Genomic DNA, 21,905 nt, shown 5'->3' on the forward strand with positions numbered 1-21,905 from the left:
AATCAAGAGAGTGGAACCTGTGCACAAGCAAAGATAGTCGGCTGACACGATGCACTTAATTGGGTTGCAAAACCATCTTTTCAAGAGCAGAGCATGAGATCTTTTCCTTATCAGTGTCCCATTTTAGGAAGAAGGCAAGAACATTTAAGTAGTGTTATAGGACTGAATGGTTTTCCTTCAGCATGAGCAGAAGGCACTAAAATTACTTTCGCAGCATTTCTACAAGGACGTACAGCAATTTGCCTGAGGACTCAACTTGCCTTTCTCACTAAAACGGCCATCAGCGATGGCCGTTTTAGTGAGAAAGAGCTTAAAGTTCTCGGTTAACCTGCTTTCTCCTTTGTCCCCTCAAAAATGGGAGACTTTTTCCATGCGAAATGGAAGGCATTTAATCAAAGACCTCACACAAACCGTTGCTTCCATTTTCAGCACCTACGTCATAAAAAGCACGGGAAGGCAGAGGGAGAGAGAGAGCACTGTTGCAATTCAGCAGCAGCGCAAACGCAGTCCAGGGATTTTCTGTTAGAACGTTCCCTCAAATTGCACTTTCTTCACAGTTCATCCAAGCTACATCTCCAACCAGATCAGAAAGCAAAACACAACGGCCTACAGAACATCCTCCAGCTTCGCAAAAAAATCAACGACTTGGGAGCAAAATACCTAAAACACAACTTTAACACAAAACTCCAAATACTCACAAGCTTTTTAATCCTGCTGTTTAATACACTAGATATAACAACTTATTAAAAAAAAAAAAAAAGGAAAAAAAAAAAGCATTAACACAGTAACATCTGTAGTCAGTTGCCAGACCAGTCGGCGCTGGATCGAAATTCTTAGCTTGCCTTATGGATCAGATGAATGCAAGGCTGCAGTGACTTCAGAAAATTCAGTGCATATCTCCTTTCATTAACACAGAACACACACACCCCCCCCGGGCTGCCACCTTTAATCCCTTTATAAAAGGAAAAGCAGAATAAATGCACCTGGAGAGCGGGCACCTAGATTGGATGCCTTCAGCTCTTCCACAGGACTTGAGTGGTGTTTTATGGCATTTATCCATGCTACCAGAAGCAACTGTTGCACGTGTTGGGAAACCATCACACGCTATGGCGGTAAGACTGGACAAGCAGCAATATTTGCACGAAGTAGAGATTTACTGCTAGGGTAACACTGGACCCCAAAGCCAGGTCATGCACAAGTGGGAAACACATCAGGAAACAGGTCTTCGAAAACAGACACCAGAGAGAAAGAACCTGGATCCAGGTAAACATAACACCCTAAAATAAAGGCCTGTGACTGAATGCATGGAAGTGGTGCCATGTTTTCTGGTGTAAGTGAAAAATCATTAAGAGTTTCTCAAACGAAATGTCTCCCATCAGAACTCTAGCTCCGTAATTGAGAGCAACACTTGTAAGTTTATCTGGAATAAACAGAAAGCTCAGCATCACTCAGAATCAAGGCAATACTTTCAGGCCAGAGAAATTCATCTTAGTTCACGCCTGTCCATTCAACTTAACACTAACTATTTTTGCAGCTTCTAAACAAGAAAACTAACAGCAGCTGAAAAACCTCTCAAATCGGCATCTGTATGAATAACCTGACAGCTCTTTATGGAGTGGTGGAAGAAGGAGAATGAAGGAAGGTGTTCTACCAAAACTGAAATGATGACCCATTGCAGGGATGGCGATTTTAGAAAGAATTTCTTTTCAAGGAGAGTTGAAGTTATTGGACTATTCATATTATCCACCATCGGCCCTGACCCTCTCAATCCAAGTAAGAAGTGAGGGAGGCAGGGACAGTTTGTGAAGCTCAGCAGTTAGTGGGTGAGACACTGGGTACAGTCCTGGAGGGACCATTTCTTTTGGTAGTGCACGAAGTTTTTCACATGTTGGTGCTCATCCTGGACTGGCTGTTAGCTGGAGTAAGCTCCCCTTGGCTACCTTCTCTCGGAGGAGACTGCAACAAGACCAAAACACATCCTAGTTAGTGATGTGTAAATACCCTGCAGAGTGCTTCCTGAGAGACCAAACGAAGCACAGGTGAGGTACAGCAGGGTAACAGCAAGGGGAGAGCATTCCCCCAACTCATAAATAATGACGATGGCTTTGCAAAAGCTTTGCGTTTACAACTTCTATTGTTACAGCTCACAAGAACTGTTCCTAAAAAAGTCAAACCAGAACTTTCACACCACTCTTAGTTACTACGTACAAGGTGCTGTTGGCCCCCTGGAATCCTGTCTGGCATTTAGTTATCACAGAGATTAATATACTACAGAATTTAACATGTTCTGTGGCAGATGGCCTACCCTCCCCTCAGGGCATTCCTTTGGAATTACATCCTGGAAGGAATACTCCAAGCAATTCATGCATTTTTTATTTCCTCTACTAAAAAAAAAAAATTACTTCAAACAATCTTTGTTTTGGTAAGATAAAAGATATATGTCTCAAGAATTAGTCGGAATTAATTAGTTAGAATCAACCCAATCATATAAACTTCACAGGACATTCTGTGTTGTACAGGCCGGTCAATATATGGGCTAGAAGCACTTGCTCCTTATATATTTAGCATTTACTATTGTAAGAATTCGCCCAATCGTGAGCACAATAAATCCATTCCCCCCCAGAATCTTCAATTCACCAACTTCTATGGTCTCAGTTAAAAATCTTAACCCTGTCTCAAAGTCCACATTTAACACGCCCATACCTTGACATGTATCTGGTTGCGCAGGACTGCAGCTCGCAGGATCATGGCTTTGGCACGTCGCTGAAATTCTTTGCCCATTAGTAAAGATTTCTCAAAAGTTGTGCTGCGCTGATCGACATCTCGAGCATAAAGAATCTGTAACCAATACAGAGAACTGTACGCAGGAGCTATGCCAGGGCTCCACAGCATGAAGCTCTTCCTGCGCAAGGGAACAAAGCTAAGGTATCCCAGAGTCTGAGTTTACGCACAGATCGGCCCTACTGAAAGATGAATCCAATTTCAAAGTGTGCCAGGAATGGAGAGTTTCTAATCTTAATACAGCTGTTCGGTCTATAATCCGTGGCTCAGATGCACTCACCTTACTGTGTGAGTCTATTCTGGCGTTGATCAGTCCCTCCAGGATCAGCTGAGTAAGTTCATCTTCCAGAGCAGCCACTGTGGTATTAAAGGCAGTGGCCATCTTGCGCATATCTGCCGACACATAGGGGCTGAAGTACTAGGAAGAAGGAAATATTCAGTTGCCAAAAGTGTACTCCCCGCCCTCTGAAAAACCATGTGAAAAACAATTACGAAGAGATGACCCATCTCACTGTTCATCCATCTCTGAGGATTACAGGAACAATTACCTGGATAAGGGCACGATTTCGAATCTGGGTATAAAGTGTCCTGACATGAGGTGCAAGGTACATATCCAGCAGCAGGTTATCCTGTGCAAAAAAAACCCGAAACATGTAAGAAGCTGAGAAGCAGCCAGGAAAACCATATTATTCCTACGTTGTGAAATATGTACGTACGTACTCAAACCTTAAGGATGTTACATTACAGCAAGACAATACCATAAAACAAGAACAAATAAAAGAACTGGCAATATATTTTAAAAATTTATCATTTCTCCTCCCTCTCTACTGCTAAACTACTCCCAATTGCCATTCACCGTGTCAGGGGACAGAAGACACAGAAGAGGTGAACGCTCTTAGTAGCTTCTCTTTTAACAGTCACTGCTTCTCAGAAAAGGCTAGGCGAAGGCAACTTCTACTGTCGACACTGTTCGACACTGCCCCCCTGCAACTCACCTTCATCTCATCCAGCATCTTCAGGCATGAAGCATATTTAGATTCATAAAACTTGAAGATGATGTCACGAACTTGTGGCTCCAGCTCCAAAAACAATTTGAAGGAGCTACAGATAAAGACGGCAGCAATCAGACATTGGAACTCACCGGTTAAATACCCTACAACCCCATCACTCCAAGTCGCAAGGTTACAGACTCTCACTACAAGTTAAAGGTTCCAAGAATTTACTCTCTAACAGACCAGATGGCCCATTTTCAGCAGGGCTGGGAGCCTGGAACATGGCGAGATGCAGCACAGCGTCACAGCTGTGGTGAAGAAAGGCAAGAGGCTTTTGACAAACCAAGAAGTGGGAGTGTTTGTCCACGCAAAACAAAAAAATTAAATGGGAACAGGTCAAAACGAGGATTATACCACCAGAAAACATAGTCCACATCTGTGCATGCCTTGTGTCTGTGCTGGCCAGCTTTGTGTTCCCTTTCAAAGGACAGCCTTCACTACGTACAGCGTGCCAGAAGTAGGTTAAGCATGCAACTGTCTCAGGAAAATAACCTATCCGAAGTGTGAGAGATCTTTGGGATGCACACGGTTTCTCAGCACTCTCCCAATTCCCCATCACAGATTTCCAAACCTTGGGATCTCACCCTATGAACCAGACAATAAAAAAGTCACACTAACAATCCTTTTTCCACATCGATTTAAAATTAGTGCTTCCATAAACTTAGCTGACAGGAATTCAGTATCGCTGTAATTCAATCTATGACACACAAATATCCATTTTCTTCCAAAGACTGTAATTCTTTTAACCTTGTTTATGTCATAGTTAGATTACACTGCAAGTTGCATTAACAATTATTAAACTATTAATACAGTAAAGCATACACCAGAACAAGTGGTAACGTGAAGGCAAATTATCTTACAGCTGCCTTCTGCAGGGCTCTGTCCCTCTGAGTCAGTATCGGATACGGACTGATGACTGCGATAGGAAAGTGGGCTACGTAGGTGTTGGATTTGAGCTGGCTTGGGAACTTCTGTTTTACTGCGAAAATTTCAGCTGTGGTTAACCACTGTGTTTTAGACAATAAAACATCACTTAATGCTAAAGCCAAACTAAGGCTCAGTGATTCTTTCTCTTCTGTGTGAGACAGCCACTACTCCTGCCAGAATCCACTCTCGACCGAAGTCCCATGTCCCAAAAGATGTCCAGTACACACAAACTCCTATTAAGGCATCACTTACCTGCTGGAGATAACGTTTCGTTGCAGTTCCTGACGGTCAAAGGTAGCAAGGGCACAGAGACCACCATACACAGCCACATTGCTAGGAGATAACAGCTGGAGAGAGAGAGAGGGGTCACCAACTGATAAAATGGCAGAAGGTTGGAATTAAGTATTCCACCCCAGGCCTTTCCTTCACTCAGTGACAAGATTAGTCCTTGTCACATGCAGTGGAACCACTCGGGATGCTCTCAGGCATCCACCCAGAGCCCAAGGATTGATTGTCCGCTGCTAAGAGAGCAGAAACCACTTCCAACAGCCAGTCTTTTGACTGAGCTACACCAAACCGTGGTTCACAGCACTACCAAACTATACAAGAGGGCTGTGAGAATAACTACAGCGTCTGAATTTTACAACCTAGTACTTAGAATTACATCCCCTCCAAGACCTGCACAAAGCTCCCTCTTGGTCCTCACCTCAGGGAAATCACAGTGATCAAATGATGCCAACAAGAAGCACTTTGCTGCCTGTTTGTACTTCCGAGCAGCTAGTTCAGCCAAGCCTAGGAACCACAAAAAGTTAGTCCTTTGTTTATGATAGCATACAAATTAGGAGAAATTGCGAAATCTGGGGTAGGACAGGCCCCCCCAGCGTTGCTAGTGCCTTCACTATTGAAGTGAAACGAAACTCTCAGACAGTATCTAGCATCCTTGGAACTACGTTGACTCACACTGGCATCCTCTCTGAAGAAATTTAGGGAGAAAAAGAAATGGCAAAAACAAGTCAGCAATTCCCTCTCATCGGCTTTATCAAATCTTGCATTTCTGGTGAGAAAATACAAAGTCTGTCAAATCTGAGAGGAAAAAACAAACAAACGAAGCTAACGGGCAGAAAGGCGGGCAGACAATACAGGAAGCTGAAGGATTCGCTTACCTGCTGCACATTTCAGTTTGGTGAGAATCGCTTGTGTCTGGCTGTCTCTTTCTCCTCTTTGCTAAACGATAAGAAAAAGCAGTAGTGAGCAAGCAGTATGAAAACCATTTTGATTACAAATGTCCTTGGGATGTTTCATCCTAATAATTAACTTGCAAATCTCAACAGCAAGATAATTTTGTCTTATTTGTCTTGGGAGACATGGCAAGAACTGAAGATGGAAGGTCTCTCTGTTTTTACCATGAGACAGATTTCCTACACACCTACGATGGAAGAAAAGCAACAACGAATCTCAAAAGAAATAGTACAGCAGCCAAGGAGGCTGGATTAAAGGAAGAACAGACTGTAAGAGGAAGGGAGGCTTATAGGGAGCAAGTTGTAAAGGGGGAAAGTAAGAAATTGTTTTACAAATTCTGGAGACGGAAAATAAAGGGAAAATTCTTGCAAGTTAAAAAGCAGGACCTTACTTCTGCAATTTCTGGTGTAGACTCAGCCTTGCTTACGTAGCTCAGAACGTGAGACCAATTCTGGAGGTAGACACTGACCTGCAGAAACAGTGCAGAAAAGATGGTGTTACTTGGATAAGCAGCGTCACTGCAGACGCATGAGAGGTAACCAGAGCAGAAGCACAGGCAGATGTTGGGGCAGATATCAGAAAGACATCAAGTACCATTTCCCGCAAACTTTCCTACCTTGATGACATTGAGACACATGTTGATAACATGTTTAGCACTGGTGCAGTAATCACGGGCTCGTGAGTAGCACTTGAGAGCGTTGCTGAGGTCCCCACAGTCAAGGTAATGATCACCTAAGTCATCATGGCCTCTCCTGGAGCACAGGAATTAAAATACCAATGAACTGTGTGCTCAAAAAGGGACACAGTCAGTTTGTACCAAACAAGTAATTCAACGCACTGACCTAAGGCACTGAATGCAGTTGACATTCTGCGTTAGGTGTCTGGAGGAGCAAAAAATGCTCTTCCTTGTTCCAGCAGAGCCTTCTGCATCTCACCTGATACTCTCCTTGATGGAGTTCCCTTTGTAATTTTTCAGATCTGTGTCGAGTTTCTCCAGTTTAAGAAGAGCTTTTTTGCGTGTAGCTTCAACCCAAGCTGTGTCAAGAGGAGGGGGTTCGATTCCACTATCAGGGACAGCATCAGGTGTATTCTGCAGTTCTCTGAAAGGAAAGAGTTTGAATGGGGCAATTATGCTGCAAACTTCTCAGAACAGAGGTCTGCCAAGAACCTGGCACTGTTGCCCTAACAACCAGTACCTCATACACAAAACAGACCAAAGAGAAAAGAAGGGTGGTGGGGAAAAAAGAAAAAGACTTACAAGATTTCCAGTGAAAACAGTAACATAAGTATCACAGACATTTACAAAGTCTTTTCAAAATCATCCTAATATCTTTTGCAGATCTTTGCACAAGTCCAGGCCGATGACAACAGTTGCTCTTCCCTTATCAATGCTGTAACACCATCATAGAAGGCCACCAAATTTGCCAGGCGCTATTTGCCCTTGGTGAAGCCATGTTGGCTGTCACCAATCACCTCCTCATTTTTCATGTGCCTTAGTGTAGTTTCCAGGAGGATCTGCTCCGTGATCTTGCCAGGCACAGAGATGAGAGTGACCAGCCTGTAGTTCCCCGGGTCTTCCTTTTTCCCCTTTTAAAAAATGGGGGTTATGTTTCCCCTTCTCCAGTCAGTGGGAACTTCACCAGACTGCCACGAATTCTCAAATATGATGGATAGTGGGTTAGCAACTTCATCCACCATTTCCCTCAGGACTCATGGATGAATCTCATCAGGTCCCACAGACCTGTGCACCTCCAGGTTCCCTAGATGGTCTCGGACCTGTTCTTCTCTTACAGTGGGCGGTTCCTCATTCTCCCAGTCCCTGCCTTTGCCTTCTGCGACTTGGACAGTGTGGGTAGAGCACTTGCTGGTGAAGACTGAGGCAAAAAAGTCATTGAGTACCTCAGCCTTCTCCAGGTAGCCAGGTGTCCTGTTTCCTTCCAGAGAGGGCCCACATTTTCCCTGGACTTCCTTTTGTCATTGACATACCTATAGAAGCTTTTCCTGTTGCCCTTGACATCCCTGGCCAGATTTAACTCTATCTATCTGTCCTTTAGTTTTCCTGGTCTCTGGCTGCTTGGACAATTTCTCTATATTCCTCCCAGGCTACCCGTCCTTGCTTCCACCCTCCGTAGGCCTCCTTTTTCTGTTTGAGATTGTCCAGGAGCTCCTCGTTCACCCATGCAGGCCTTCTGGCATTTTTGCCTGACTTCCTCTTTGTCGGGATGCATCACTCCTGAGGTTGGAGGAGGTGATCCTTGAGTATTAACCAGCTTTCTTGGGCCCCTCTTCCCTCCAGGGCCTTATTCCACGGTACTCTACCAAGCAGATGCCTGAAGAAGCCAAAGTCTGCTCTCCTGACGTCCAGGGCAGTGAGCTTACTGTGTGTCTCCTCGCTGCCCTAAAGATCTTGAACTCCACAATCTCATGGCCACTGCAGCCAAGGCTGCCCTTGAGCTTCACATTCCCCACCACCCCTCCCTATTGGTGAGAACAAGGTCCAGCACAGCACCTCTCCTCGTTGGCTATTTTATTAACAAGCAATTCATTGCTAATATTAAAGAAACAACCTGCTCTACAAAGCAATTGAAAGCAAGTTAGTAACAGCGCTGCAATGAATTATTACATTCTATGAAAGCATTTAGTGACTCTTTAGGGTCACTGAATCCAACCAAACACCTCTGTATGGGGCACAGGGTGCACATGTTTACAAGTTCTCTCCCCAGCTATATTGCAATGGCTTGACAGCAAAGCTACACTGTACAGATACTATCCAACTTTTTCCATCCAGCTCAGATCAACATATCTACTTGCACCGAACTCAATTTCCTATCTTTTAAACAGAAAAAAGACAATTTGCACAAGAACATGCTTGTATTACATGCCAAGTCCCCCACTGTGGCACACTGGTCTTAACCCAGTCAAAAAAGCTCCCCAGGTTCCCACGATCTCTTAGTACCTGGTGGCCTCAGACAACTTTCTGTGGATTTCTTCGTACACATCAACATTGAAAGTTCTCTGGACAAATGACAGTGCCATCTTGAGAGCTTCCACCCGCAGCTGTGGACAGTGATCAGCAATAAATTGCAGCCGCTCAATTCGCATCAGACCACTGTAGCTGGACGCATACTGCTCCAAATCCTGCAAACAAAACCTGGTCTTAGAAGGCGAAGACAGCAACGCTACATCAGGCTCCTACACTGTCACCTGCACAGGTTTTCCTGCAGGCCTGACCCCTTCACGAAGGGCAACGTGACTCAGGCAAATGACAAATCAGGTAAGATTATTCCATTTCTGCTTTCTTCAAACGCTAGTAGTTTCCTCAGAAACGTGCAGTACATTACAATTTACCTTTTTTCATTTGAGTCGTGATGCTGTCCGTTAAGGCTAATCAGCTCATCCACTTTAAGCATTGGTTATACCACCCGTTAATAATTTTGTCAAGATTCCATCATTTGCGCTGAGGTTTCCTAAACCAGACAACCATCCCAGATGTAGTTTTTCCTTGAAAAATAGTTTCCATAGGACAATTTGCATTCTTTTGCACATACTAATTTCCTAAAACATCTCCTTTGAGAAGAAACAGGGTCTCTTACTCTTGAGGAAAGGTCTGAGGTTTAAATTCTGAACACTTAACAGATTGTAAGCCTTGGGGTGGGGGGTAGAAAAGGAGCACAAAATGTCTAGTAAAGATATGATATGGCATTGCAGGGAGATTTCCTAAAGACAGAAGCACACACGCAAACAACCACAGCAGACTGTTCAGGGCAAAGTCAAGCATCCAGGCAGTAGGAAACACTCGAGTCAGGTTGGCTGTTCACATTTAATATGCATCCTGTGTCACGTCTGACTCCCTCGCCCCGTATGTCTGAATTAAGATACCACTGTAGATGGCACAGTAACATTTTCTAACATGATTCTTGCCTGATTCAGTGCAAGAATGATTTTGCTCTGAGACTGAAACAGGACTGTATGCGCTGAAGATTTGTATTTAGGATTCCTGCTTTATTTGCTACAGAACTTGAAAAACACAAAGGCAGGAGCATTCCTTCTGCCACAGTTTTATGCCTGATGCTGCACAATACTCCTGAAATCACTGAGTAATTTCACTTTACTCCTCAACTCTTTGAATGACAAAGGGGAATTATGGTCCTTCGCATCAGTTACAGTGAAAAGAATATCACTGATTTTTTTGGAACACTTAGATGCTATAGCAATAACAAAGGCATAAAGGTCGCAACATAATTGCTTCATCACTCTAGCTTCAGAACAGAACTGAAATGCAATGAAATCAAGTAAGGTGTCGGGTCACATGCTGAAAAAACCCACAATCAACCCAAAACCAAATAAAAACCCCCAACAACAACAAAGAGAGAGGTCTGTGCAGTAAAAAGCGAATAACTATGTGATAACCATTATAAGGCACGGGGACAAGAGGAACAAATTAAAGCTTCAGAGGTACCGAGGTGAGATCCAAAGCTTCCTAACTGAATGCTTTATTTTGCAATTTTAATGTTGCTTTAACTTTTTCCAGTTAACATTTTTGTTCTCTTCTGCAACACCCATCTCTCGCTGTTACAGAGCTGATGCATAAAAATTGGCCAAAATCTCAAACCATTAACTAAAAACTGAAAAAAACGATATAAGCAAATACAGGCTTTTATAACTCTACAGCTCTGGGGGGTTTAGCCAGTCTCCAGAGGATCAAACAGTGAAAGAATTATATCCTAACTATATACTTGAAGCTCCTCAAAGAACAAGCCTCAAAATAAGTGAATGATGTCTCAGAAATGTACTAAACTATTTCAGAATGAAAACTGCGTCAAACGGGCAGCACGCAGCAAGTCACAAAACAGCAATTCCTCCTTCATCTCAGAAGGTGCAGCAGAGGTCAGTACGTGACAAGGAGCTACAGAAGAGGTCACTGCTATTCCTACCCCACCTTGCTTTGAAGATAATCTATTAATGTCTAAATGACAACCTGACAAGGAGTAAAAGGAGGGATTTTTTCAAAAACCTTAAAGGAAGAGGCCCTGACCATGAAATGTAACCCGCTAGCCCTCAACCAGCACCTACCAGAGTGGGGTTCTCCACCACATAGTTGATATCAGGTGCATTTTGCTGATCTTCTTGTGGATCTACGTCAATCTGCATGGGCTCTACTGCACCCTAGAATAGCAAAAATGAGGTCAAAGGTAGCATATTACATTTGAGCAGAAAACAACTAGGTCATTCAATCTATTAAGGACTTGCTTAAATACACATTAAATTTTAAAAATTAAACAATACCCCTCCGTCTTTAGACATGTTTAAGATTTTCCTCTAGCAACAACACTACTCAGCATGATGCTTTGTCTAAAACAAGCAGTACTAAGGCTCAGCATTCACACAGCGTGTTTTATTTTGTTTGGTAGATTATCAAGCAAAAAAGTGAAGGTGTCAATAAATCTGATTCTACAAAGTATGTCAGGTATTCATGCTAAATTCCAAATGACATTCCGTCTCTCTTCCTTGAGCAAGAGCAGACATTAACACTCAGCTCAAGAAGTTCCAAAAGTACCCAAAAAACCTCACCAGAACCTTTCAAAGCTGCTTTAATGCTTAAAAGTAGTAATTTTTTTTTTTTTTGGGGGGGGGGGGGGAGAGGGGAAACAAAACCACCAAACCAAAAATGACAACTCTTACACTTTTTTAAAGTATTAAAAAAATGTAAAGAACAGAATGCAGAATGGCAATTCCACAGTTTCTAACAAATACTGGGGAAAAATTTATCTGCACTGCAAAAATTTACCATCAGTTGAACTGTCCTGCTATAGTTATCCGAGTCCAATTGTTTAGGTAGATTCTCTTTTGCAGGAACAACAGAATTTTTATTCTCCCGGTATACCTTGCTTTGAACCACATGAGGAATCATAACCAGTACAGCGACCTCAGTACGACTGCATCAATAAAACACCTGCATGTGTTCCCATTTAAAACTAATTTACTGGGCAGTCCCACAATCAAAATCGGCATGCTATCATGAAATTCTTTTCCTCCTCCTAGTCAAGACCGTGCTGAACATTCCCCCTAGGTATTACCGATTTAAACTCGGGAAAACCAAGATGAATGTCATCTTATAAAATGCTGACTATGTGCGGACATTACCATAAGCAACACCTGATTTCGGGCACATCGCATGAGTGGACCTTAGAAAGGACAAAAATGCCAACTACCTCATCCCCACCAACACCAAGTTATTTCCATGTTTTTATTGATTTTGCTGTCTGTTAAGAAATCAAAGATAGAGCGCGCTTGGGGTTGGGTTGGTGATTTGCCTGTTTTTTCCTTTTTGTGAGTAGGAATAGGGCAGATCCAGATTTCCTAACTCTAAAAAAATTGATGCATCTTGTGTTTACCCACAGCCTGCTTATTCCTTCAATATCAAATATGCACATATCTCAACAGTGATGTGAAATCTCGCAAGATCTGAAGCAAAAGCAAGTAAAGCATATAAAAGCTTGTTTCCTAGTTATTCTCTATGCAAAGGGAAAGGGAGGGAGGGTGCAAAGCAGAGTTTGATTATCCAGATGACCCCTCAGGAAAAGCGGGCATAAAACCACTTAAGTCACCACATATTGAGACGATTACTTTTTTCCATATTTATCTACTTTATCTCTTTTCTTATATCATAAACACTGTCAGGGTCGCTTCTTTTATGCTGTGTTTACCTACCATAGCAAAAACCTGAAATGGTCTCCTTCGAAATCAGCGTTACAGAAACTACCCGTGACTCCGGTTGGCGGAGCAGAACGTCCTGCTCCACTGGTGGGCTGCACTCTGCACTTCTCAACTCCCAGACAACAAAAAACACAAGTGGGCTGCAAGTCCCACTGGGATAGGTGAACTCAGACGTTTTTAAGCTAACGCTTTATTTTGGAAGGAAGATGCAAGGTTTACTTAAGAACTACTCGCAAAGCGAATAAAACAATGCTCGCTCCCCGAGATTTTGTGAGCCCAGAAGGGCACGCTGTGGGAAGGTACCTCACAGAGCCTCACACAGCTGGTAAGCTGCCGCTCCAGCTGAAGCATCCCGCGGTACTCAGGGCGGGGGGGAAGAGCCGTGCCCTGCTGCCGGCGGGGGCACCGTACAGACCGGTCACTGAGGAGGAAGCTGAGCTGCAGCCTGTCCCCGTCCTGACCTCCCGCGCCCCGACAGCCAACTCGCCGGCCGCGGCAGGGCGGGCGGTTGACCCGTAAAGGGATGGCGGGCGCGGCCACTGAAGGCCCGGGCTCAGCACACCGACCTCCCCGGGCTCCTGCGGCTTTCCCCCTGTCCTGCAGACCCTCAATTCCTCTTCATCCGACACCTCGCTGCCCCACCTCCGCCGTCGGGCCCTACCCACGGCACGTACAACGCGAAAGCCAAGCACGGAGCCCGCTGCAGCGGCGGGGGACGCCGCGGGCGCCGGAAGACGCTCGGCCGGGCGCCGCTCTCCGCGGACAGCGGGGAACGACACAAAGGGACCCGACAGACGGGCGAGCGAGGGCCCGGAGCCGACCGAGAGCGGCTCCCGTCCCGGCGAGGCGGCCCCGGGCCGAAGGGGAAGGCCGCGCCGCCCGCAGGCCGCGGCAGGGCCGTGCCGAGCGCCGTGCGGGAGAGAGGCCGAGCGAGGCGCGGCGGCGGGGCGGGGCGGGGCGGGGCGGCGCGGCCGGGGGCGGCGGGAGGCGGCTGCCCCGTACCTGCAAGTTAAAGACCTGGACGGGCAGCGGCATCCTTCCCCCGGCGGCCGCGCTTCCGGCTGGCCCCCCGCCCCTCCCTCCGGAGCGGCTTCCACTTCCGGGCCGCGCCGTGCCGCCGGGCCGCATCCGACAGGTGAAGCCTTTAAAGGGGCCGCGGCCCGTCTCGCCTCTCCCGCCGGGGCACCGGGCGGCGGGGCGGGGCGGGGCTGCGCAGGGCTAGGCCGCGCTCGCTGGGCCGCGCTGCCCCGGGCAGGCCTCGGTCAGCGCGGCCTGGGGTGTCCGGGCGCTGCCTGCCGCCGGTCGCGGGGGCTGCCGCCGCCTCCTGGAGCCGCCGCCCGGCCGCGGGGCCATGAGGCGGCCGCGCAGCGCGGCGGGGGCCCGCGGGGCTGCAGCATGAGCGGCTCCTGCCTGGGGCTCCGCAAGGCCTGCTTCCTGCTGTCCGTCAGCGCCGCCGCCCTCCTCCTGCTCCTGCTGCCGCGGGGGCAGCCCCCCGCCGCGCCCCGCCGCCGCCCCCCGCCCGCCGCCGGGCCTAGCGGGCCCCCGGAGCCCGGGGGGAGCGGCCTGCCCGGCACACGGGCGGAGGCGGGCGGCGGGACGGGTGCCGGGGCGGGCAGCCCGCAGCCTGCGCGGAAGGGCCGCCTGGGCCCGGCCGGGGAGAGCCTGGAGCTGAAGGATATCTTCATCGCCGTGAAGACCACGAGGAAGTACCACAGGAGTCGGCTGGACTTGCTCCTCCAGACCTGGATCTCCCAGGCCAGGGGACAGGTGAGGCTTCACCGGTGGCCGCGTCCCCCCTGTCCCGGGCAGCTGCTGCACCTTCTCACCGAGCTTTTCCTGCCGTGTGTTAAAAGCATCTTTTCTGGTAAGACTGAGGAAGGTTGTCTTATCTAAATAGTTCATCTGAACCGACCTCCAGAAGAGTTCCTGGTTGATGAAGCTAGTGACTTGCAATCCGGGATCGTGGTCCAAGCAGAAATGGTTTGCTGGCTCCTGTATGACCGTGAGAAGTACTACATGGTAGTGAAAGATCCCTAGCATTGATGCATCTAAGCCAATATTTTGGACTGGCTGATCTTTCAGTGACTTAGGTTTTCCCATAGAACAGCGCAGAGTTTGTTCCCTTGTTTGGGAATTTCAGTCCATCCAAGCTTATTAACCCAATTTTGTCCAGCAGCTGGGACAAGACAGTGTTACTGCCTGGCACTTTGCACCCTGGCTTTCATTTTTCCTTTTATCTTGGATAACTCCTAGCCAGAGAGAGGAGGTGGAGTTGCAGAGGGAGGTACTGCCAAAAAAGACAGTCATCCATGTCTAGAAATTGGTTGTCTGTACCCTGAGATGAGGAGAGTAGAATTTTGGATGCTTTACTTGAATGAGACTCTTCTGGTTTGCAATGCAAAAGTTTATGAAATAAGGCAAGGGCTGAAGCTGCTCATGTTCTCCCACTCCCAATGGCTGCTGTGAAATAAACTAACAAGACAAAACATTCAGAATTCTGACTGCAACCGAACAAAGCTGAAATTTGTTTCTGAACTTCTCAAATGTGGACACGCCATTTTTGTCTCCCACAGACGTTTATATTCACGGACTGGGAGGATCGGGAGCTACGCCTGAAAGCAGGTAAGCTGTGTAGCATAGGTACATGCTGTCTGTTATAACTGAGTTTTGTTTCTGTCATACTTTCCCTAGAAGTCCTTATTTCGTGCTGTACAAGCAATTAGGGAAGTTTAGATGGAGAAAACTTCTCCTTTCGCAGGAGAGTATGCTGTTCCTACTTACCACCTGGACAAGATGCCTGGAACTTCCTGAATGGTGGCTTCACCTTTGCACCCTCTTCCTTCCTCTTAGAAACCTTAAGTTTATCTGGTCCAAAGTTATATTAGGTATTTCCTTTGCATACAGTCTCATGGCACTATTTATATACCCTGCACTCACACGTTTTTGTGTACTCTACAGCTTGCATGCCATATGCATAGCCCGTGAGCCCTGCCGGTCCTGCAGTGTGCTCTCCATGTGTGCACCAAATGCACTTCAGATGTACAGTATTAGTGCCAAATGTACGCTTCTTTTGTAGTCTTTTTTTGGACTACACATGCTTCTGAAACCTGAAAGGGCTGATCTTTGTTCTTCTAGGGGATCATATGATCAACACCAACTGTTCTGCTGTCCATACCCGGCAAGCTCTCTGCTGCAAGATGTCTGTGGAATATGATAAATTCCTGGAATCTGGGCAAAAGTAGGTGAAACACGTTGTTCTGATTGATTTTGTTTCTTCCAGTTCTTTGTTCACAGGAAACTTGAGTAACCCTCTCTGCTCCAGTAAGGAATGCAGCATCAGCTAAAACGTGGTGGTAGGCAGAGGGCAGGGAGCGCAGCATGAAGGAGTGTTTATAAACAAGCATCATCTGAAGGGTGGAAAGGATGATAATCTTAAGGAGGTTATTAATTTCATCCTCTTTCCAGAATTAGGATCTGTGGCTGCTTTCAGCTTCCAAATTTTGTAATTCAGGACAATGGGAAATGCTTTCTGTTCCAAGGCTGGAAGACTAAGGCTCAACTCTAAACCTGTAACTCATTTCTCTGTCACTGCTCTGCAGTAACTGTCTTATTTTGTTTTGTTTGAAGGTGGTTTTGCCATGTGGACGATGACAACTATGTGAACCCTCGGACTCTCCTGCATCTCTTATCTGCTTTTTCACACAGCCAGGATGTCTATGTGGGGCGGCCGAGTCTGGACCATCCCATTGAAGCAGCTGACCACGTCCAAAGTGATGGATCAGTAAGCACACTCTGCAGTTAGTCTGAAAGACATCCTGACCTTCTAAGCTTTTAAAACCTTGCGAGTTCGTAGGATACCCCCATAAAGCCCGAGTGATTTAATCTGCAAGCTTGGGTTGCAGAACGTGGCACTGCTCATTTTCAGAGGCAGGGGGCTGGGTTAAATGAACCTTCCATCTGACCTCATATGCGTATGTACAAGAGAGTTTGTCTCCTGGGTGGATGTCTGTTTCTCTTCCTTGACTCGTGTATGTTGGTGATCTCCCCCACACTGAGGTGAGGGGGGCCCCCCACCTTGACTCTTCCTTGAGTTGTTTTGGGTGCAGTGTTCCTTGTGTTAGGGTGTTGGGATTTGGGTTGGGGTTTGCGTTGGTTGGTTTGTTTTGAGAGCAGTATCACGTTGTCGTCATCTTGAAACAACCTCAGATGGGTGACAAAGGCTCTCTGGGTGTATAAGACATTTCCAGCACTGAGTGGTTACTAGGTTTCCAGGAAGGGGAAGCAAACACATCTCAGTCACAAGATACACGTGCTACAGGACAAGTCCTCACCAGGTCACCAATACTGACAGGCCTAAAGATAAATCAATCCATTGTCCAGAAAGTCAGTTACAAAGCAGCTTGTTAGGGAAGACTCTGCACAACGAAATAGCCTCCTTGGACATGGAGCCAAGCGACTAATGGGCAGCTTTGATTTTCGCAGGAACGCTGAGCTGGCTGTGGCGCTTGGCTAGAATGGCCAGGGTACAGGTGGAGTTGGGTAGGAGCGGGACTACGGTTTGTTTTGTTTCATGTGTGCTACCTCAGTTGTGCTAACTTGGTGGTTCACCTGCTGTCAGTTCCAGGATAGAGTTTCGTTTGAGAGAACAGCTACCTGTGCTTTCAGCAGCCTAAAGAAATAGGAATTAATCTGTAGTCTTGTTCTGAACTCAAGCGCAATACGTGATATCCAATAGAGCCTCAAGTTCCCTTCCCTGCCCAGCCAAATGGAAAAAGCAGATTATCAGTAACTACTGTGTGTTTTTCTTGTTGCTCTTCAGAAGACAACCGTGAAATTCTGGTTTGCCACAGGTGGAGCAGGATTCTGTATCAGCAGAGGTCTTGCCCTGAAGATGAGTCCTTGGGCCAGGTAAATGCTGTTCCTAGCTGAGCTCCATCAGTACGCGCTTGGTAGGCTTTAAAGCATATTCCATCTTGTCTCCTGTGCTTTGTCTCACAGCCTGGGTAATTTCATCAGTACCGCAGAAAGAGTGCGTCTCCCTGATGACTGCACTATTGGCTACATCATTGAAGGGCTGCTGGAGGTAAAGCTGCTGCACAGCCCGTTGTTCCATTCCCATCTGGAAAATCTGCAGAGACTACAAGGCGAGTCTGTACTGCAGCAGGTAGGTCTAAGCCTCGTGTAATTACACCTCAGTCTGATCAGAAAGAATACTCTCCATGGATTTAGCACTCTTCAGCAAAAAAGGATGTCTGCAGACTCACTCGGAGCTGTGTCCTGCCTAATTCCTTCATTTAGGTAAAAAGCACACTTTCACCCTAGCCAATGAGGTGATATAGCTGACACGTTCTGCTACGTTAAGCCTAAATATGGTGCTGCCCATCTTCTAAACTCTGACTTCCCATAAGTCACAGTAGCAGCAAGTGTAGAAGGGGGCAATATTTAGTTTGCCTGCCATGTAAGAACGTATTTCTGTCTTTGCCTGACACTCCCAGTCTTAATTCGTGCTGTTCAAAAAGACGAGCGTCGCAGCTATAGCAAGTACCTCTTCAATAACTAAGACAGTCAAATGTTTGATCATTTTTAAGAATAACATGTCTGAATCTCAAGAAACTTAATCAGTGTTTCTTAGGAAAAAAATCAGTTTTCGGAAAAATTAGTTTTTTAATTGCTGGGATACCTTTTTACTTGTGGGCAGTAGGTGGAGCTGTAAGGCAATCCAGAAGCTTTGTCTGCCCCTTCGTGGTGCCAAACAGTAAAAAACGAGAGAGCAGTTTTGCCCCTCCAAACTACTTGGTTATATTTTCCTGCTAATTGTATTAGGCAGCAGAAATGTACAGTTGGGGGCAAATTCTGGCATGACGTAATCTCCTTCGTGTTAGTGTATTTAACTGTAGGCTGAATACAGCCTTTCGTTGGTGTTCATTGTTTCCTCGAGACTGTAACAGCTAACCCAAAATCCAGGAAATCTACAATTAGAAAGAAAATAAAAGTAGTCTGGCACCTGGCACCTGAAAATTTCTCAATAGGGTGCTTGTGTGGATGAATAGCACTGAATTGGGAGTTCCAGAGATAGAAATTTTATTGCCAGGTTTGTCATGTGGCAGTCCTTTGCTCAACATTTAACATCCAAATGTTTTTAATTTTCCTCTGCTAGGACAGTACTATTGCAGACTTCAGGCAGTGACTGGCGAGGAGGAATGTATGTTATTTAGTGAAGGTACAGACATTAGCAGGATTGATGCCCCTACAAAGCTTACAATTGTAATTCATCTTGTCCTTCAGGGCAAGGCGGCTTTCAGCTCCTCTGTTTATTCTCCCACACTGCAGCGGTCCGTTTGATAGACACCATTCAGTGCCAGTATTGCTTGTGGCAAAAATAACCACTTTTTTTCAGATGTAATCCACTGTTCAGATCATAGGATTCTTGGAGTCTTTCTTCATACCTCATCAATAATCCTGCTTGCTATCCCCGCTCTTTTTTTTCTGCATTAGTGTTACAATTTCTGAATATTTATTTGCTTGTACAGGTAACCCTAAGTTACGGGGACCCTGAGAACAAACACAATGTTGTGAGTGTGGGAGGAGTGTTTGGCCTTCAGCAAGATCCAACACGGTGAGTGTCCACCTCCAAAACAAGATCTCCCTGCCTTGTTCATGTTTATCAACTGTAAGATGATCAAACTCACCAATGGGGTTATTTTCTCATGCCAGCTCTTGTCGCTGTGCCTAAGGCAGGTAGACCCACCCTCTATTCAATGATAGTGTGTTCCTTGTATGGAGAATTCCAATCTTATATTTTCCTTTTTTTTTTTTTTTTCCTTCACAGATTTAAATCTGTCCATTGTCTGCTCTATCCTGACACTATTTGGTGCCCTGCTAAGAAGATGTCATAATTCTTGACCAGTCGTTGACAACTGTATCTTACCTAGCTTGTATAAGACAGGAGTTGTGGTGGACTTTGCGGGGTTTGGGTTGGGTTTGGTTTTTTTCTTCTTCTGGGAGACAACCAGAGGTATCTACAAAGGAGGTAAACAGACTGTTTACAAAAGCCAGGTGGTGTGGTTTGTTCAGCTGCAGCCTGGGACATTCCAAGAATAATCCTTGTTCTTTTGTCCAGTGGCTCTTTGTAGAATGACTACAGTCCTATGTGTAGGAGTCACTTCACACTTAGGTCTGATGTCCTGTGAATCTGTGCTGGGACACGTCCCGGGCAAACGCAGTACTTGGTCTGATAGCATTCTTACAACTGTTAGGGGCTTTTAGAGGCAGTTGTCTTGAAGCTGGAATGCTATAGCAGACTGTAGTCCCCATGGTGACAAGAGAGGGGAAGTTTTCACTCATCTTTCTTGGGAACAGAATTAACACAATTATTTAAGAGCTTCTGTGGCCTGCCATATTAAAACTCCACCTGTGGGCCGGAACAGGGTCTGCTCGTTAACAGCAGAAATCCTAGACTCACGAGGGTAAACAAGGCGGAAAGCCTTTGTCGTGGGAAAACCCCGTGTAAGGGCGAGCGTACCCAGGAGTGGGTAAGAGTCGCTTACAGTGCACATTCTCCCCTGTAGCCCGTGTGTACCTCCCATGGAGGTGATTGTCAGACTTGGCTCTCTTAGCAGCTGAATTGCAGTAGTTGTTGATTATGATGGTGGTCTGCCAGGTCCGAGACTATTCCCTTGATATTTGATACTGAAGAAATACTTGCCAGAGTAGATGGTAATCGTTTCTCCTGCTTTGCCCACAGCAGGCTGTATGAGCTGGAGCACGATCGCTGGCTGATGAAACACGCCCTGTTTCTGAAGCTGTGTGTAATCGTTTGCCGTCTGTGAGGGAGGAATGCGAGATAGCTGTAATGCCCTGAGGAAGCTTTGATGGTATCATTTGAGGACCTTTAATTGTGTGACTGTGGTTACTCCACTTCGGCTTCTTCAGATAATCTTTTGATTACCTTTAGCTCAAGATCAGTGTTTATTTTCACTCTACTTCTTAATGTTTCAGTAAATAGTTCGTGCAGTCACTAAGAGGAGACTGCACACTCGCACAAAGGCAGAAGTTCAATGCTGTAGCAGTTATCGACTGCTGCTGCTTTATAAATAAAGTAAGCTTAGTTTTGAAAATGGAAGAAATAGGGTTCCCTATACTTACTTTTCTATTAGCCCAGACTTTGGCCATGTGCAATCCTTACCTGACATGAAGAATGGCATTAAAAAATTACTTTGCAAAACCACTGTTTACTCTCACAAACTCTTCAGAAAACACTTGCTGGTTTAGTGCTAGAGTCTGAGGCTGAATTAAGGGAAGAATAATAGAATGACATTGTATAACCTGGAACTATGATTAACAGCTAGAATGTGGACCTAGCAAAAGTTTCAGGTTTCTAAACAGCTGTGCTGAGCTGTACTGTGGACTTCAGCTAGTTGCTTAACTTCCTGCCATTTGAAAAGTGGTGTAATGTGGGCAAACGCCTGCAGCGTATTCAAGTATGAAACTTTGCAGAGGTGTCAGCCTCCTGAAGTACGCTGTTCCTTGCACTCTATTTTTAACACAAACCTTTCAGCATTTACCTGGGTACGTTGTCCTCTCTGCGTGATTTTAGTTAATTCCACTGAGGAGCAAACAAGCCGACTGCTACTTGCCTCGGTCCTGCAACTCATTCTTAAATCCCTCCTTTCCTTCAGGTCTACTAAGGTGACCGTGAGGTACGGGAGTAAGAATGCTGCGGGGCATCGGATCAGATTCCAGCCAGCACAGTGGCTGTTCCGTAACGGGTACACAGCAGGTACTGGTGTTCCGTACACCGGTAACACTGACGGCCCGTTACAGAAAACAGGGAAGGTCTTGTGGAATGGTAGGTTGTGGTATGTTCTACCTCTTCGTTAGGTCTTCTGCTCACTAAACTGAGGCATCCTATGGTTTAATGATTTGTCATTAATAGCTCTGGAGATTCCTGGTATCTATATAAATACTCTTTTTTTTAAACACTTACTGGGTTCTTGTTTTCAGCCTTCTGTAGCAGAAAGCTGTGAATCTTCATGAGCTCTTGATGAGATTTTTGTCTTCAAACACTGATTCTGAACTCTTCTGTGGGAGCTTTTTTTCCCCTTACACTGGTAGCAGCCTCTTGCAAGGTATCACAGATGGCATGGACTGGGTAGGGATTGTGTGGCAAACTGCAGTTCAAAACCGGCG

The 21,905-nt window shown here is 45.9% G+C and overlaps 2 protein-coding genes across 3 annotated transcripts; one reads left to right on the plus strand and one right to left on the minus strand.

The window, feature by feature from the left end:
• Positions 1-1,135: 1,135 nt before the first annotated feature.
• On the minus strand, positions 1,136-13,851 carry GPS1 (G protein pathway suppressor 1). Of its 2 annotated transcripts, none has more exons than XM_074608005.1 (14): positions 13,719-13,851; positions 11,073-11,165; positions 8,956-9,137; positions 6,935-7,099; positions 6,616-6,751; positions 6,391-6,468; positions 5,924-5,984; positions 5,467-5,552; positions 5,013-5,107; positions 3,777-3,882; positions 3,330-3,410; positions 3,062-3,199; positions 2,704-2,838; positions 1,136-1,956 (listed from the first exon to the last, which is right to left on the minus strand). In XM_074608005.1, exons 1-14 carry the CDS (start codon positions 13,842-13,844, stop codon positions 1,882-1,884), a joined length of 1,557 nt encoding a protein of 518 aa, XP_074464106.1. In that variant the 5' UTR covers positions 13,845-13,851; the 3' UTR covers positions 1,136-1,881. The 2 variants fall into 2 exon arrangements, with proteins under 2 accessions (XP_074464106.1, XP_074464107.1); XM_074608006.1 differs by lacking the exon at positions 13,719-13,851 and adding an exon at positions 12,711-13,332.
• Positions 13,852-13,976: 125 nt separating this feature from the next.
• RFNG (RFNG O-fucosylpeptide 3-beta-N-acetylglucosaminyltransferase) lies at positions 13,977-21,697 on the plus strand. The gene is made up of 8 exons (XM_074608011.1): positions 13,977-14,483; positions 15,290-15,338; positions 15,852-15,954; positions 16,344-16,497; positions 17,536-17,624; positions 17,715-17,880; positions 19,247-19,332; positions 19,546-21,697. The coding sequence occupies exons 1-8, from the start codon at positions 14,112-14,114 to the stop codon at positions 19,610-19,612; spliced, it is 1,086 nt and encodes a 361-aa protein (XP_074464112.1). The 5' UTR covers positions 13,977-14,111; the 3' UTR covers positions 19,613-21,697.
• Positions 21,698-21,905: the final 208 nt, after the last annotated feature.

Source organism: Larus michahellis, chromosome 14 (assembly GCF_964199755.1).
Source record: "Larus michahellis chromosome 14, bLarMic1.1, whole genome shotgun sequence".
Classification (NCBI taxonomy): Eukaryota; Metazoa; Chordata; class Aves; order Charadriiformes; family Laridae; genus Larus; species Larus michahellis.

Excerpts from the sequence above, each read along its gene's own strand:
- GPS1 (XM_074608005.1), bottom strand. The coding sequence starts at position 13,844 with ATGCGGCCCGGCGGCACGGCGCGGCCCGGAAGTGGAAGCCGCTCCGGA. Across the intron at positions 11,166-13,718 it reads TCCAGGTCTTTAACTTGCAG|GGTGCAGTAGAGCCCATGCA; the intron begins GTACGGGGCAGC and ends TTGCTATTCTAG. Across the intron at positions 6,469-6,615 it reads TGTGTCTCAATGTCATCAAG|GTCAGTGTCTACCTCCAGAA; the intron begins GTAGGAAAGTTT and ends CTGTTTCTGCAG.
- RFNG (XM_074608011.1), top strand. The coding sequence starts at position 14,112 with ATGAGCGGCTCCTGCCTGGGGCTCCGCAAGGCCTGCTTCCTGCTGTCC. Across the intron at positions 15,339-15,851 it reads GGAGCTACGCCTGAAAGCAG|GGGATCATATGATCAACACC; the intron begins GTAAGCTGTGTA and ends TTGTTCTTCTAG. Across the intron at positions 15,955-16,343 it reads TTCCTGGAATCTGGGCAAAA|GTGGTTTTGCCATGTGGACG; the intron begins GTAGGTGAAACA and ends TTTTGTTTGAAG.